This window comes from Salmo salar, chromosome 09 (genome assembly GCF_965601325.2).
Source record: "Salmo salar chromosome 09, fSalSal1, whole genome shotgun sequence".
Classification (NCBI taxonomy): domain Eukaryota; kingdom Metazoa; phylum Chordata; class Actinopteri; order Salmoniformes; family Salmonidae; genus Salmo; species Salmo salar.
The window spans coordinates 75021257-75038471 of NC_138299.1; the positions used below are offsets into that span (position 1 = coordinate 75021257).

General features: G+C 42.1%; 1 protein-coding gene across 1 annotated transcript in view; it reads right to left on the reverse strand.

Annotated features, from left to right (window-relative positions):
* Window positions 1-8770: 8770 nt before the first annotated feature.
* The window catches only part of LOC106611743 (vascular endothelial growth factor receptor kdr-like), a 91371-nt gene continuing 82926 nt past the window's right edge, over window positions 8771-17215 (reverse strand). The window contains exon 30 of the mRNA XM_014212282.3: window positions 8771-11102. Within this exon, the coding sequence (XP_014067757.1) occupies window positions 10919-11102 (184 nt within the window). The 3' untranslated portion in view covers window positions 8771-10918. The remainder of the gene's footprint in view (window positions 11103-17215) is intronic.

Here is a 17215-nt window from a genome sequence, read left to right on the forward strand (position 1 = left end):
ATAACTTATTTACATAAGTATTCAGACACTTTGCTATGAGACTCAGAATTGTGCTCAGGTGCATGCTGTTTCCATTGATCATCATTGAGATGTTTCTACAACTTGACTGGAGTCCACCTGTGGTAAATTCAATTGATTGGACATGATTTGGAAAGGCACACACCTGTTAATATAAGGTCCCACAGTTGAAAGGGAATGTCAGAGCAAAAACCAAGCCATGAGGTCGAAGGAATTGTCCGTAGAGGTCCGAGACCGGATTGTGTCGAGGAACAGATCTGGGGAAGGGTACTAAAACATTCCTGCAGCATTGAAGGTCACTAAGAACATACTGGCCTCCATAATTCTTAATTTGGGAGTCATTTGGAACCACTAAGACTCTTCCTAGAGTTGGCCCCCCAGCCAAACTGAGCAATCGGGTGAAAAGGGCCTTGGTCAGGGAGGTGACCAAGAACCCAATGGTCACTGACAGAGCTCAAGAGTTCCTTTGTGGAGATAGGAGAACCTTCCAGAAGGACAACCATCTCTGCAGCGCTCCACCAATCAGGCCTTTATGGTAGAGTGGCCAGACGGAAGCCACTCCTCAGTAAAAGGCACATGACAGCCCACTTGGAGTTTGCCAAAAGACACCTAAAGGACTCTCAGACCATGAGAAACAAGATTCTCTGGTCTGATGAAACCAAGGTTGAACTCTTTGGCCTGAATGCCAAGCATCATGTATGGAGGAAACCAGGCACCGCTCATCACCCGGCAAATACCATCCCTACGGTGAAGCATGGTGGTGGCAGCATCATGCTATGTGGATATTTTTCATCGGCAGGGACTGGAAGACTAGTCAGGATCAAGGGAAATATGAATGGAGTTTTTTATAAATTGATCAACATGACATTACATAACACTAATAACAACAAAAACATAACACTCAACAAAACAGCAAACAAAACAGCACCTTTCAACCATATATCAGTGGTTGGAATATTAAACAGCAAATAAAAACAAATAACAATAATTTAAAAAAATGCTAAACATCCCACCAATTATATATATATTTGTTATAACTTATGCCCTAGCTTCTCACCCGCACGTCCCTTATATAATTCAAAAACTGTTCCCATATCTTACTACATTTCCCTTTCCTCTCCTGTAATTTTGCTATCATTGATTCATAAGATGGCGTCTCCACCATGAGTTTGAGCCAATCTGTTGATTTCGGACTATCTGCGCTCTTCCAGTTACGTAGTATGAGTCTAGCCGCAGTAAGAAAACCCACTGAGGCAAAACCAAACTCTTTTTTGCTAATACCTGGTGGTAAAATATATATATCCCCTAATAAGCACAGAGATATTATTGGTGAAAACTTACTCCAGAGCGCTCAGGACCTCAGACTGGGGAGTGGCTTCGGGACAAGTCTCTGAATGTCCTTGAGTGGCCCAGCCAGAGCCCAGACTTGAACCCGATCAAACATCTCTGGAGAGACCTGGAAATAGCTGTGCAGCGACGCTCCCCATCCAACCTGACAGAACTTGAGAGGATCTGCAGAGAAGAATGGGAAAACTCCCCAAATACAGGTGTGTCAAGCTTGTAGCATCATACCCAAGAAGACTCGAGGCTGTAATCCCTGCCAAAGGTGCTTCAACAAAGTACTGAATACATTTCCTTGTTTTTTAAAGAAAATCATTTTTTTGTCCATTAAAATAACATCAAATTGATCAGAAATACAGTGTAGACATTGTTAATGTTGTAAATGACTATTGTAGCTAGTTGAGTATCTGGAGCATCAGCATTTGTGGGTTCGATTACAGGCTCAAAATGGCCAGAAACAAATAACTTTTTTCTGAAACTCGTCAGTCTATTCTTGTTCTGAGAAATGAAGGCTATTCCATGCGAGAATTTGTCAAGAAACTGAAGATCTTGTGCAATGCTGTGTACTACTCCCTTTACAGAACAGCGCAAACTGGCTCTAACCAGAATAGAAAGAGGAGTGGGAGGCCCCGGTGCACAACTGAGCAAGAGGACACATTAGAAACAGACGCCTCACAAGTCCTCAACTGGCAGCTTCATTAAATAGTACCCGCAAAACACCAGTCCCAACGTCGACAGTGAAGAGGCGACTCCGGGATGCTGGCCTTCTAGGCAGAGTTGCAAAGAAAAAGCCATATCTCAGACTGGCCAATGAAAAGAAAAGAATAAGATGGGCAAAAGAACACAGACACTGGACAGAGGAAGATTGGAAAAAAGGGTTATGGACAGACAAATCTAAGTTTGAGGTGTTTGGATCACAAAGAACATTCGTGAGACGTAGAAAGAATGTCAAGCATGGTGGAGGCAATGTGATGGTCTGTTGGTGCTTTGGTGGTGGTAAAGTGGGATATTTGTACAGGGTAAAAGGGATCTTGAAGGAAGGAAGCCTATCACCCCATTTTGCAACGCCATGCCATACCCTGTGGACAGCGTTTAATTGGTGCCAATTTCCTCCTACAACAGGACAATGACCCAAAGCACAGCTCCAAACTATGCAATAACTATTTAGGGAAGTAGCAGACAGCTGGTATTCTGTCTATAATGGAGTGGCCAGCACAGTCACCAGATCTCAACCCTATTGAGCTGTTGGGGGAGCAGCTTGACCGTATGGTACATAAGAAGTGCCCATCAAGCCAATCCAACTTGTGGGAGGTGCTTCAGGAAGCATGGGGTGAAATCTCTTCAGATTACCTCAACAAATTGGCAACTAATTTCATGTACGTTTTCATGGAAAACAAGGACATTGTCACGGGCGTCGTACGGATTTGACCAAAACGCAGCGGGAGTGTGTATACTCATCTTCTTTTTTATTGGCAGATAGAAGGAAAACCAAAACAAAACACACGTATACAAAAACAACGACGATAAACAGTCCTGTAAGGCTTACAGCTATACAAGGAACAACTACCCACAAATCCCATAGAAAAAACACCCCTCTTAAATAGGACCTTCAATTAGAAGCAACGAGGAGCAGCTGCTTCCAATTGAAGGTCCACCCAATAAACACCACATAGAAATAGACATACTAGAACTAACATAGAAATAAACTAACAAGAACATAGCCCAACAAGCCCCGAAACACTCTAAACAAACACCCCTCTTAAATAAGAACATAGCCCAACAAACCCCGAAACACGCTAAACAAACACCCCTCTTAAATAAGAACATAGCCCAACAAACCCCGAAACACTCTAAACAAACACCCCTCTTAAATAAGAACATAGCCCAACAAACCCCGAAACACTCTAAATATACACCCCCTGCCACGCCCTGACCAAACTACAATAACAAACAACCTCTTTTACTGGTCAGGACGTGACAGACATTTCTAAGTGACACAAAACTTTTGAAAGGTAGTGTATGTAAATGTGACATTTCAGTGATTGTTTTTTATTTTATGCATTTGCAAAAATGTAAAAAAAAAACGTTTTTGCTTCGTCGTTATGGAGTATTGTGTGTAGATTGATGAGGGGGAAAAAATATTTGATCAATTTTAGAATAAGGCTGTAACGTAACAAAATGTGGAAAAAGTCAAGGGGTATGATTACTTTCCGAATGCACTGTAGCTTTGTCTAAATACTAGGCCATTGTAGGCCATTGTTGCTTTGGATAGAATGTGCTGGAAATGACTAATGACAACAAGCTAAAAGGAATGCAGGAAAACGGAGCATGATATACATGTGTTCGACAAATGCACCTTAGAGCATGCTCATTTCAAGACTGAGTACTCTTCCAAATAAACAACAGCAAAGACCTCATTCTATGTATGGTTCATTTCTGTTCATGTGTTGTGCATTAGGGAGATGAGATGGACATAGCTCAATTAGGATTTTAAAGAAAGATTTTGAAAAACAGACGAGTGGAACAATGGAATGCCTGTGTGGAAGTCTTTATTTGTATCAGAAAGGCATGCCATTGTGGGAAACACTAATCAACTCAAAGAGATATTGCACAATGTTTACTCTATTCATGGCGTGTTTCCCTCCTGTCGTTCTCTATTTGTGTATCTGCGGGTAAACTGAAAACACACTACATGCTTATCAGACAAACTGACTTAATCTGAAGATCTGCTTCCAGTTTTCACAAATACAGACTGCAGACTAAACTGGACTTGTAAACCTACATGATGGATTTGGTTTTTGTCCAAGATCTGTCAAAAACATCTTAGTCCTCACCGAAAATGTAATTGACTAAGTATGCCAACCATTAGGCAGAGAGAGAATGCCTGCATATTTATCCCTGCCAATCAAATGAAAAACTCAAGTGAAACCAGCTCACCCGTGTTGCCACTGCATCAGAGAACACAGAGAGAACGCAGTGCATGGGAAAAATGCAGAGACCACTTTGCCATAATCAATTCCGAGGAACGCAGCAGCTATTTATGAGCACAAACCCAAGTTTGTGGTAGGCTGCGGCGCTAATCATGGTTGCCCAGACCCCTCTGGCTGGGTCTGGTGGTGCTGAGGCATTCATTTGGAAGACGACACATCCCGGCCGCCAACCCACCAACGCCTGCTCTGTGTCTAGGATGCTCCCTGTCAACTGGTCCCCATGTTGGACATCACATCACAACTTCCTGTTGTCTGTCAGCATCAACCAGCCGTCCTCAGATCTGTGATGGTGAACATGCAGAGTTTGGTTTAGCCTCAACGCCTCTGCGTCTAATGCTACACAGTGCCAACATTTTCAGCAGTTTAGTTTGGCTTAAATGATCATACATCATTCATGAATAAATTAATGAATGTGTAATCCCATCTCTTGTTTTCCCTTGTATTGATTTGCAGGCCATTCTCTTCAATGTCAGGCAACAGGGGAGGTCTGTTTAAGACAATGCAGTTACAGTAGTACAGCTTTTGGGGAATCTGTGGTCCAAATCAAATGACAAACTGGAGGGCTTTTATTTCTAGACCTCATTCTGCTTTGCCTTGAAACACTCTCGCAGATGCAATGCATTTTCTTTGCAGTCTAAATGGATTTTTAGGAGTTTTAAGTATAAAAAACCTCAGTCACTGTTGGTGAGGAACCAGCTAATGTTTGCTGGAACTCTGATGGTCTATACACACAGCGATTCTTTCTCACACCCGTACACCTTGTTCTGCACCCCTGGAGTTTCCAAGTCCATTTTCGGGAGGAATCTTTATTTAGTTGCACTTATTGTTGCTTGTGATACTTCCTTGCTGTTTAAAGGTGGGATGAAGCTCCAGCTAGTCTGTCTTTGCAGACAGCATCCGGGCCATTGTTCTGCCTCTAGGTGAGAGGAGGTGCGGACGTGACCCACAGTCCACCTTCTCGGGGCAAGGGGTCTGGGAATAGTTATTGGGCATTATTGTGTGGTGGATGGCTTCAAATGGGCACATGATAGGATTTCAAGCTGCTTTAATTTCCCCCTGATGAAGGGAATGTGTTTTGGCATGGTTTCAGAGGGCCCTCAATGTGTCGCCTCTGTTATAGTGATTAATGTAGAATTCAGCTACAGGGGGGGGGGGGGGGGGGGGGTTCTGTGTTTGTGGAAGTGGGATTTCTGGGAAGGGGGAAAATTTAATAAATACAATAGTTAAAGGAAAGAAAGGAAGACGGAGCTCAATAGGTGAGGTCCTTTAATTAGAGGCCAACTGGATGTTTTTTTTTACAGGTCCGTTTTTTGTTGTTGTTGCAGAGACCATTGGGTTACTTGGGGCAACACACAAACTGTGACTAACAGCTTGTTTTGTGTTGGCTTACAGTCAAAGCATTGTATTAATGATGCTTCATCACAAGCCCTGGGTGCTTCAGATGGCAGATTTATGTTTTTTGTCATCTCTGTGTAGGTGGTTTATTAGTCATGTTTCTGATCACCAGGCAAACAATATACTCTGGTGATGGTGGGCTATGCTCACGACCTTGAGGAAAGCTGTTTTAGGGGCAACGTTCATGTTTCACTGTACTATCAAGATGGATGTTTTCATTTGAGAGGTTCTGTTATGAAAGACCAGCGCCACTCAATTTATTTGGTTTCTGCTTTAACAATGTTTTATGTCTTTACTGGCAGAGCAGTTCCAGTGACTACATATTTCTCCTAGATCTATCCACTCATTGCATCATACAGTGCATTCTGAGACTATTCAGACCCCTTGACTTTTTCCACATTTTGTTACGTTACTGCCTTATTCTAAAATGGATTAAAACATTTTTTACCCTCATAAATCTACGCACAATAACCCATAATAACAAAGCAAAAACTAATTTTGGGGGAAATATCAAATTTACATAAGTATTCAGACCCTTTACTCAGTACTTTGTTGAAGCAGCTTTGGCAGCGATTACAGCCTTCAGTCTTCTTGTGTATGATGCTACAAGCTTGGCAAACCTGTATTTGGGGAGTTTATCCCATTCTTCTCAGCAGATCCTCTCAAGCTCTTTCAGGTTGGATGGGGAGCGTAGATGCACAGCTATTTTCAGGTCTCTCCAGAGATGTTCGGTCTTTTTCAAGTCCGAGCTCTGGCTGGGCCACTTAAGGACATTCAGAGACTTGTCCCGAAGCCCCTCCTGCATTGTCTTGGCTGTGTGCTTAGGATTGTTGTCCTGTTGGAAGGTGAACCTTTGCCCCAGTCTGAGCGTGAGCGCTCTGGAGCAGGTTTTCATCAAAGAACTCTCTGTACTTTGCTGTGTTCATCTTTCCCTCGATCCTGACTAGTCTCCCAGTCCCTGCCGCTGAAAAACATCCCCACAGCATGATGCTACCACCACCATGCTTCACCGTAGGGATGGTGCCAGGTTTCCTTGGCATTCAGGCCAAAGAGTTCAATCTTGGTTTCATCAGACCAGAGAATCTTGTTTCTCATTGTCTGAGAGTCTTAGGTGCCTTTTGGCAAACTCCAAGCGAGCTGTCATGTGCCTTTTATTGAGGACTGGCTTCCGTCTGGACACTTTACCATAAAGGCCTGATTGGTGGAGTGCTGCAGAGATGGTTGTCCTTCTGGAAGGTTCTCCCATCTCCACAGAGGAACTCTGGAGCTCTGTAAGAGTGACCATCGGGTTCTTGGTCACCTCTCTGACCAATCATGTCTCAGAGCTCTACGGACAATTCCTTCGACCTGATGGCTTGGTTTTTGCTCTGACATGCACTGTCAACTGTGGGACCTTATATAGACAGTGTGTGCCTTTCCAAATCATGTCCAATCAATTTAATGTACCACAAGTGGACTCCATTAAAGTTGTAGAAACATCTCAAGGATGATCAATGGAAACAGGATGCACCTGAGCTGAATTTCGAGTCTCATAGCAAAGGGTCTGAATGCTTATGCAAATAAGGTATTTCAGTTTTTTTTTGTTGATACATTTGCAAAACTTTCTAAAAAACCTGTTTTCATTATGGGGTATTGTGTGTAGATTGCAGAATAAGTTAATCCATTTTAGAATAAGGCTGTAATGTATGAAACTGTGGAAAAATTCAAGGGGTCTGAATACTTTCCAAAGGCACTGTAGTTTATTGCAGCAATGGTGTCACATTGAATTCTGTCTGTATTATCGTGCCATCCAAGGTTCATGGATGCATGTTAAAGGAATTGGTTTGTCGTATATTTTGAATTAATGCAATACAACTTCCATATCCATACTGTACAGTACACATTATGATAATATTTTATCAATATTCTGCACATTATTAGCTTCAAATGCAGTTTTTGCAATGTCAATTGTCTTAGGAGATTCCTATTTGACCTTATTCAGAAGTTATGACTGCTTAGTACTCACAAAAGAGGCATTGTCTGTCCGGTGGCCAGCCCTGAAGAAAGGCCCAGGAAGGTTTTCCTGCTTGTGTCTGTCTGTGGAAAACTACAGATGTAGGATCTTAATTTGAGCCAGTTTGTTACAGCAGGAAAATAATCACACAGTAATAGGAAATGTGCACTATTACGTAAATTATAATTCATGGACATTTTTGTAGGGGTTGATACAGTTTTCGTTAGGGCAAATCAAGTCTGCAATTTGAAAACTTTTGCATTTCCTGCTAAAATTAAGATCCTACATCAGTCCTAGGTGTGTGCGTAAATACGCAAGCCCTGTTGTGTTAAGGTCGCTAACCCCCAACATGCTTCTCATGTTTGTTTACAGTCCATATTCCGGAATCAGTTTACATCGGAGTTGAACTGCTTGGCTTGAGACTTCAATAATTCACTCCATTGGTCCTGTATATCAGGAGTGTTTTTGTTAAGCATTCTCGATCACCTATCTGTAAACACAGTGAATCTCCAGAGTGATGAGCGGAGACAGTGGAGAGCCCAACCTGTTCTGTATGGCGTTCCCAGTGGACACACCCTGCCAGTAACATGGGTCGGGGGGGGGGGGGGGGGGGGGGGGGCACTGTGGCCTCGTAGGAAGCCCTCTGCATGGTGACGTACCAGCATGATTAAGGGCCCCTTCCTTTCCCGTTTGGAGGGGCATTGTCCCGGTGACAGGCACATGTTGCCCCGCTCAGGAAGTGTGTCTCGCTGGTCCATGGAGCAGGACGAGGGGAGAGTAGCCTACTGATGACACACACCAACGGTGGACACACGCCTCACCCATCCCCACATTCCCAGCCAGAGACAAGTTGTGCTACACACATTTTTAGAGTCTGTACCTTTGTGCTAGGCGCTCAAATAGTGTTGATGACCTGGTGCCAGGACTTCAGAGGGTAGAAAACGGTAGAATGTCCTAGAGAAAGCTGAGGGTTGATATATTAACCAATGTTAGCAACTTCAGCAACTAGCAAAAAATATCTCTGGACTAGAAGTAATGCATAAATATATCGATCTTTATTCATTTATTCACTTCTTATGCTTGGTTAATAATACAAATACATTTAGAGTACAAAAATCTATATTTGATAAAAAACTAAATCAGTGCATACACTTTTTTCCTCCACAATGGACACAAGACCCAATCAGTCCACATTAACAATACAAACATCATTTGGCAGTATTTAAGGGTGCAGAGACAGCATTCATAATAAACCTTATAGAATTACGTATTGTGCGGCAAAATATTATCTAGCAGTTTACACACACAAGCTATTCCCTCTCTCCTATGTGTAACAAAACACTAGCTGGAGTGACTGGAATTTTAATTTAACCAAACATTTTGAATTATCCAAACATTTAGACTCTTCATCCTGATCATTTTTCAGCCTTGTTTTTAAAGGTAATTACGTAGGCTAAACGTGCTAAAGTAGTCACCAGTATAGTGACCAGCCTGGTGATAACATGTAGGATTCCTGGAGCCTGCCCTGCAAGCTTTAGTCACACTTTTAGCACAACAAAATGGATCAGTAACTGAAGATTTCCATTACAAACAGTCAATTCCTTCATCTTTACCAATGTAATTATAGTGTGTTCAGCAGTGCAAACGGAATATACATGTGGAATTAAATACTGGAATGTTACATATCGTGTTGTCAAGGAGGCAGCGGGTACAAATCCTTTGGTTAAATCTTCAGTGTGAAATTAATAAGTGACATTGTAGAATATAAACCTAAATAAATATGCATTGTTTATTTCACTGGTGCTTTCATAGACACTCTTCATATGAAATTCTAACCCAAGCTCATGTTTTTAACTAGCTTTGTACATATACAAATAAACCAGTCTCTCTCGTATCATCCAATTTCCCTTTTTCCACTCGGCCATAACAATAATACACAGAGTTAGTCCCATATCGGGATAGGGGAAGGAATCCAAATATAACTTTTCATTTAAAATGGCTTCACGGTAGAGATGTAATATTAAATCCAAAGCAGTGTGGTCTTACTCTCTGTTCTGCCCTCTCCTGTCCTCTTCATGCCTTAACCCCATTCAGAGCTGGGATTCTATTGGCTGTTAAAGCTATTACTACTCAGACTGAGCCTAAGGGACTATGGGCCATATCCATCTACTGTAGACAACCCTGTCAACCCATGTGTCTCTCCATTTGAGTTGAAGGGAAAAAATATTCCAAACAACAACAACATGTTGACTGGGAATACTGGAGATCGGAGTACTCAAGTTAGAAATCTTTTCAGACGGGCACATTCGATTATTCACAAACTGTTCCTGTAATCTGTCTGACAGGCGCTTTTTAAAATCGGGAGCTTTAGCGCAAGTCAACCTGAGGAATATGCTTGAAAAGATCAACTTTGTGACACAAATATTTCGTCAACCTTATATCAATAATCATTACATAATAAAATAAAATAGCACATTACTTTCCAGTTTTCAATTCTATAAAATATTTGTACAGAAATAAAATAGTATCAATGAAAACACCCTAATTCCCCCATCTTATTTCCTTCTCATCTACATTTTGTATCCCCATGGTAACACATTTTTCATTTACACTACAGTATAAACTGCCAATAATACATTTCATGGGACTGTAATTCGTTACAAGTCTGGAATCGGTTGTGCTTCTTGGTGTTGTTCACAGTAGATTATAGGAATACCTGAGGCTGTCTATAGGTCTACATACGTCTATAGGCATCTTTCTATAGCTAGCTGTATGTGTGGCTATCAGAGTGAGCTATGGAGAAGGCCAGCAGTACATAGGAGAACCTCTGGGTCAGGCTGAGACCTTTACAGAAGAGGGCAGGCTCTTCTTCCTCCTTCCTGCAGAGTGGGCTGATGGGAAGCAGGCAGGCTAAGTGCAGCTCTACAGTAAGGTGTCTCAGAGTGTCCTAAAGTAACAGATCCCACGTTGTAATAAAGCGTCTCAAACGTGTCCCTCTCTCAAGCCTCGGGGAGGAGGAGAAATGGAAGAAGTTAAAAAGGGGGAGGCAGCAGCAGCCGTTTTACGGTGCGCTGTGAGGTCCGGAGACGGAGTCAGAACAGATCAGAACAAAGGAAAGGCCTCGAGGCATTTAGTCAGATAGATTCTCCTTGGGGCGGAGGGGCGTCTCCCACGGCGACGGCTACACAGGTGGGGTGGAGTAGCGCACTACATAGCTGTAGTCAGGGGGTGGGCTGTGGCACTCCAGACCGGGCTCCAGGGACGAGTCGTCCAGGGTGAAGTCCAGAGAGGAGACAGGCTGAGGGTACTTGTCCTTCTCTCCCTCAGTCAGCACCGACTCCTTACTCCTACTCACTGCCTTCATCCTAGAGAGAGAGAGAGAGAGAGAGAGAGAGAGAGAGAGAGAGAGAGAGAGAGAGAGAGAGAGAGAGAGAGAGAGAGAGAGAGAGAGAGAGAGAGAGAGAGAGAGAGAGAGACAGAGAGACAGAGAGACAGAGAGACAGAGAGAGAGAGAAAACAGACTCAGTTAAATATGCTGCCTTGGCAGGAACTAATGGGGATCCGTAAAATACAAAAATATAACAATAATGCATTTCCATGGTAATTGTTCATAAAGCATATCATCAATCACGTTCTCTGGCCTCTCTCACGGATGTTGACTTCTTCTACTCCCGTAAATGCTCCTAATATGAGTAATTGACTACTATTGTCTTCTGGTTGCTAGGAGTTTCCAGAACTTCTCTCACAGGGGCCAAGGTTGGCTCTCAGTGGGGTAAATCGCATGACTGACTGGCTGCATTGACTATGAGAGTGGGGAAATAACAGGGTGGTGTATTACAACAATTATATTCTGTAATGGATCAGTAAATGTTAGATTGGTGAGTCAAGTACTGACAACAATACTATCCCAAGCATTTCCACACATCTACAAGGAGATAGATAGATAGAGCTATAGACAGAGCCACAGAGAGAGCTATAGACAGAGCTATAGTGAGAGCTATAGAGAGAGCTATAGAGAGAGCCATAGAGAGAGCTATAGACAGAGCTATAGTGAGAGCTACAGAGAGAGCTACAGAGAGAGCTACAGAGAGAGCTACAGAGAGAGCTATAGAGAGAGCTATAGGCAGAGCTATAGAGAGAGCTATAGAGAGAGCTATAGAGAGAGCCATAGAGTGAGCCACAGAGAGAGCTATAGTGAGAGCTATAGTGAGTTATAGTGAGAGCTACAGAGAGAGCTACAGAGAGAGCTATAGGCAGAGCTATAGGCAGAGCTACAGAGAGAGCTATAGAGAGAGCTATAGAGAGAGCTATAGAGAGAGCCATAGAGTGAGCTACAGAGAGAGCTATAGTGAGAGCTATAGAGAGAGCTATAGAGAGAGCTATAGATAAAGCTATAGAGAGTGAGCGATATAGAGAGAGCTATAGAGAGAGCTATAGAGAGAGCTATAGTGAGCGCTATAGATAAAGCTATAGAGAGTGAGCGATATAGAGAGAGCTATAGAGAGAGCTATAGAGAGAGTGAGCGCTATAGAGAGAACTATAGTGAGAGCTACAGAGAGAGCCATAGAGTGAGCTATAGAGAGAGTTACAGAGAGAGCTATAGAGAGAGCTACAGAGAGAGCTATAGAGAGAGCTATAGAGAGAGCTATAGAGAGAGCTATAGAGAGTTGTAGTGAGAGCTATAGAGAGAGCTATAGTGAGAGCTATAGTGAGAGCTATAGTGAGCGCTCTAGAGAGAGAGCTCTAGAGAGAGAGCTATAGAGAGAGCTATAGTGAGAGAGCTTTAGAGAGAGCTATAGTGAGAGCTCTAGAGAGAGAGCTATAGAGAGAGCTATAGTGAGAGAGCTATAGAGAGAGCTATAGTGAGAGCTATAGAGAGAGAGAGAGAGAGAGAGAGAGAGAGCAGAGAGAGAAAGAGAGAGAAAGAGAACAGAGAGAAGATAGAGAGAGCAGAGAGATAGAGGAGAGAGAGCAGAGAGAGAGAAGAGAAAGAGAGAGGAGAGAGAAAGCACTATAGAGAGAGAAAGCGCTATCGAGAGAGAGAGAGCAGAGAGAGAGAGAGAGAACAGAGAGAGCGAGAGCAGAGAGAGAGAGCAGAGAAGGCAGAGAGAGAGCAGAGAGAGAAGAGGAAGAGAGAGAGAGAAAGAGAGAGAGAGAGAGAGAGAGAGAGAGAGAGAGAGAGAGAAAGAGAGAGCAGAGAGAGAGAAGAGAGAGAGCAGATAGAGATTAAGCAGAGAGAGAGAAGAGAGAGAGAGGGGAGAAAGAGAGAGCAGAGAGAGAAGAGAGAGAGCAGAGAGAGAGAGAGAGAGACACACACACAGTACTAGAATGTACTTGTTCAATGAATAGGAATATTTATATATATAACAGAACAAATATTAGCTGTTATCCTGTTTATCTCACTCTTAACAACTTATTTGTTAATAATTACTGTATTTCCGACTGCTATTCTTTCTTTTTGCAACATGAAATCCCTATCAGTTAGCATGTGGAACATTCAGGGCGTAAACTCATCAACCTTTGGACTGAAGAGTTTCGCACTGGAGTTCAACAAAAATCTGAAAGATGTTGACGTCATCATTCTGCAGGAGACATGGTGTAAGGCTGACATTGTCACTCACTGTCCCACAGGCTACAGAGAGGTAATTGTGCCATAACAGAAACACAGCTCTGTCAATAGAGGCAGAGACTCTGGAGGATTGATCATTTGGTACAAATCTGAACTACAAAATCTAATTGATCCCCTCAAAATTGGTAAATATCACATTTGGTTAAACTGAAAAAAGAACTTGTACTGACAGAAAAATATGTTTTCCTTTCTGCAATATATATCCCCCCCTCAGAATCCCCATATTATTCAGAGGAGATCTTCCCCACCCTTGAGGAAGAGACGTGCCATTTCCAAGCCCAGGGAAATGTGCTCATCTGTGGGGACACAAATGCGGCACAGGAACACTACCTGATTTAACGAGCACACGAGGGGACAGCTTTATTACAGGCCATACTGTTTCTAACTGTCTTAATCTCCCCCATAGAAACAACAGTGACAGCACTGTCAACAAAAACGGAAGGGATCTGTTACAGCTCTGTATAGGGGTTTGGGTCTGTACTTTGTCAAAGGTAGGCTACGGGGGGACTCTTTGGGGAGATTTACCTACTGCTCACCTCTTGGCCACAGCACAGTAGACTATATGATCACAGACATTGACCCCTTCTCTCTCAGCTCATTCACTGTCAAGCCACTAACACCTCTGTCTGATCACAGCCAAATTACGTTGTTCCTCAAAAGAACAGACATGGAAACAACCACACATTTACAGCCCAGTAAGCTGTACAACATTAGAAATTCATACAGATGGGCCCAAAACAGCACAGAAGAATACCAGAAAGCAATCTGGAACCAAAATATCCAAACACTCTTAGATAACTTTCTGGATACCACATTCACTCACAGTAAAGAAGGCATCAATCTAGCAGTAAAAAACATCAACTATATATTCAGGCAAACGGCAAAAGAAGCACAATTGAAATTGATAAAAAAACGAAACAAAAAAGATCACAGATGACAACTGGTTTGATGCAGATTGTAAAATTATAAGGAAAAAACTTAGAACACTATCCAACCAAAAGCACAGAGACCCAAATAATGGTGAATTACGCCTTCATTACTGTGAGACTTTAAAACTCTATAAACGTACACTCAGAACCAAAAAAGCACAGTACAACAGCAAGCAGCTGACACTAATTGAGGAGTCCATAAACACAAACAACTTCTGGCAAAATTGGAAAAAACAAAAAAAATCTAAACAAGTGGAATTAGCGATACAAAATGGTGACATATGGACAACCCATTTTATAACACTCTACAACACCGTTCAAATTGACACAAACGCAGAACAATTACTGACCAGGAGCTCTATAAGAAACTTCAGGCTCTCAAATTGAAATAAGCATGCGGACCTGATGGCATCCTAAAAGAGATGCTCAAACTTACTAGTGCAAAATTTCAATTGGCTATATTAAAACTGTTTCATTTGATCCTGAGTGTAGGTTATTTCCCTGACATCTGGAATCAAGGACTCATAACTCCAATCTTTAAGAACGGAGACAAATTTGACCCTAACAATTACAGAGGCATTTGTGTGAACAGTAACCTGGGGAAGGTTTTCTGTAGTATTATAAATGTAAGAGTTCTAAACTTCCTTAATAAGCACAATGTCTTGAGTAAAAGCCAAATTGGATATATACCAAAACATCGCACAACTGATCATATTTACACCCTACACACCCTGATAGATAAACATGTCCACCAAAATAATACCAAAATATACGCTTGCTTTATCGACTTCCAAAAAGCATTTGATTCTATTTGGCATTTAGGACTGTTCTACAAAGTTATTGAAAGTGGTGTAGGGGGTAAAACATATGACATAATTAAATCAATGTATACTGGCAATACGTGCAGCATTAAAATTGGCAAGAAAAGAACAGAATTCTTTAACCAGGGGCGGGGCCTTCATCAGGGTTGCAATCTGAGCCCTGCACTCTTCAATATTTACATCAACGAATTGGGCACTATTCTAGAAAAATCCTCAGCCCCTGGTGTTAGTCACCACACTTCAGAAGTTAAATGCCTGCTCTTCGCAGATGACCTATGCCTGCTGTCACCCACAGCACATGGCCTACAGCAGAGCCTGGACCTGCTAGAGCAGTACTGCCAGACCTGGGCCCTGGCAGTAAACCCCAAAAATACTAAAATAATGATTTTCCAGAGAAGATCCAGATCTCAGGGAATTAGACCAAAGTTCTCAATTGGCACAAAATATAGAGTACTGTACACACTACAATTACTTAGGTTTAAAAATAAGCTCAACTGGACACCTTATTGAGGCAGTGAATGAACTGAGAGAGAAAGCACGCAGGGCATTCTACGCCATTAAAAAGCTAATTCAAATTGAAATACCTATTCAAATTTGACTAAAACTAATTGAACATGTCATTGAACCAATTGTACTTTATGGCAGCGAGGTGTGGGGTCCACTTGCAAAACAAGATTTCATCAAATGGGACAAACACCCCATTGAAACCCTGCATGCAGAGTTCTGTAAGATTCTCCTACATGTCCAGAGGAAAACTACAAACAATGCATGCAGGGCAGAATTAGGCCAATATCCACTAATAATAAAAACTCAAAAAAGAGCAATTATGTTTTGGAAACATCTAAAATACAGTGACCCCCTCTCATATCATTACCAAGCCCTGCAATGCCAAGAGCTGAGCAAAGAAAAGAGTCCCCTCATCCAGCTGGTCCTGGGGCTGAGTTCACAAACCTGTTCTACTAACACACTGAAGCCTCAGGACCAGAACATCCAATCAATCAGAATAAACCAAATTACAACACAGTCAAAACAAAACTACATTACTTATTGGGAAACACAAGCACAAACACAAAGCAAAATGCAGTGCTATGTGGCCCTAAATCGACAGTACACCGTGGCTAAATATTTGACCATGGTTACTGATCAAAACCTTAGAAAAACCTCGACAAAGTACAGGCTCAGTGAGCACAGCCTTGCCATTGAGAAGGGTAGACACAGGAAAACCTGGCTCCCTGTAGAGGAAAGGCTGTGCAACCACTGCACCACAGCAGAACCTGAGACGGAGCTGCATTTCCTGACAAAATGTCAAAAATATAAAACAATTAGAGAGTGTCATTTTCCCAAATTTGAAACCCTTATTCAAGGTTTTAAAGACCTCTCTGATGAGGATAGGCTACCCATCCTGTTGGGGGAGGACGCAGAGAGCTGTGTGTTGGCAGTGCACTACATTGCTGCCTGCCATAGGTTGAGGGACAGTGTCTGACAGACCAATCAACCTGCACATGTACTCTACTGTATGGCTATTGTTATTGTTGGATGTATGGTTATTTTGTTGTTACTGTTGTCCCGTTGACAATTTTGATTCTCTTTTTTATTTTATTTTAATATATTTTTTATATTTTTATATATATATATATATATATATATATATATATATATATATATTTTATTTTTTTTAATTTATATATATATATATATTGTAAATATCCAAAATAAGCTTTGGCAATATGTACATTGTTACATCATGCCAATAAAGTGAATTGAATTGAAAAATAATTGAGAGAGAGCAGAGAGAGAGAAGAGAGAGAAGAGAGAGAGCAGAGAGAGAGCAGAGAAAGAGAGAACGCAGAGAGAGCAGAGAGAGAGAAGAGAGAGAGCAGAGAGAGAGAGAAGAGAGAGAGCAGAGAGAGAGAAGAGAAAGAGAGAACGCAGAGAGAGCAGAGAGAGAGAAGAGAAAGAGAGAGAGCAGAGAGAGAGCAGAGAGAGAGAAGAGAGAGAGCAGAGAGAGAGAGCAGAGAGAGCAGAGAGAGCAGAGAGAGAGCAGAGAGAGCAGAGAGAGAGGAGAGAGAGAGAGAGAGAAGAGAGAGAGCAGAGAGAAA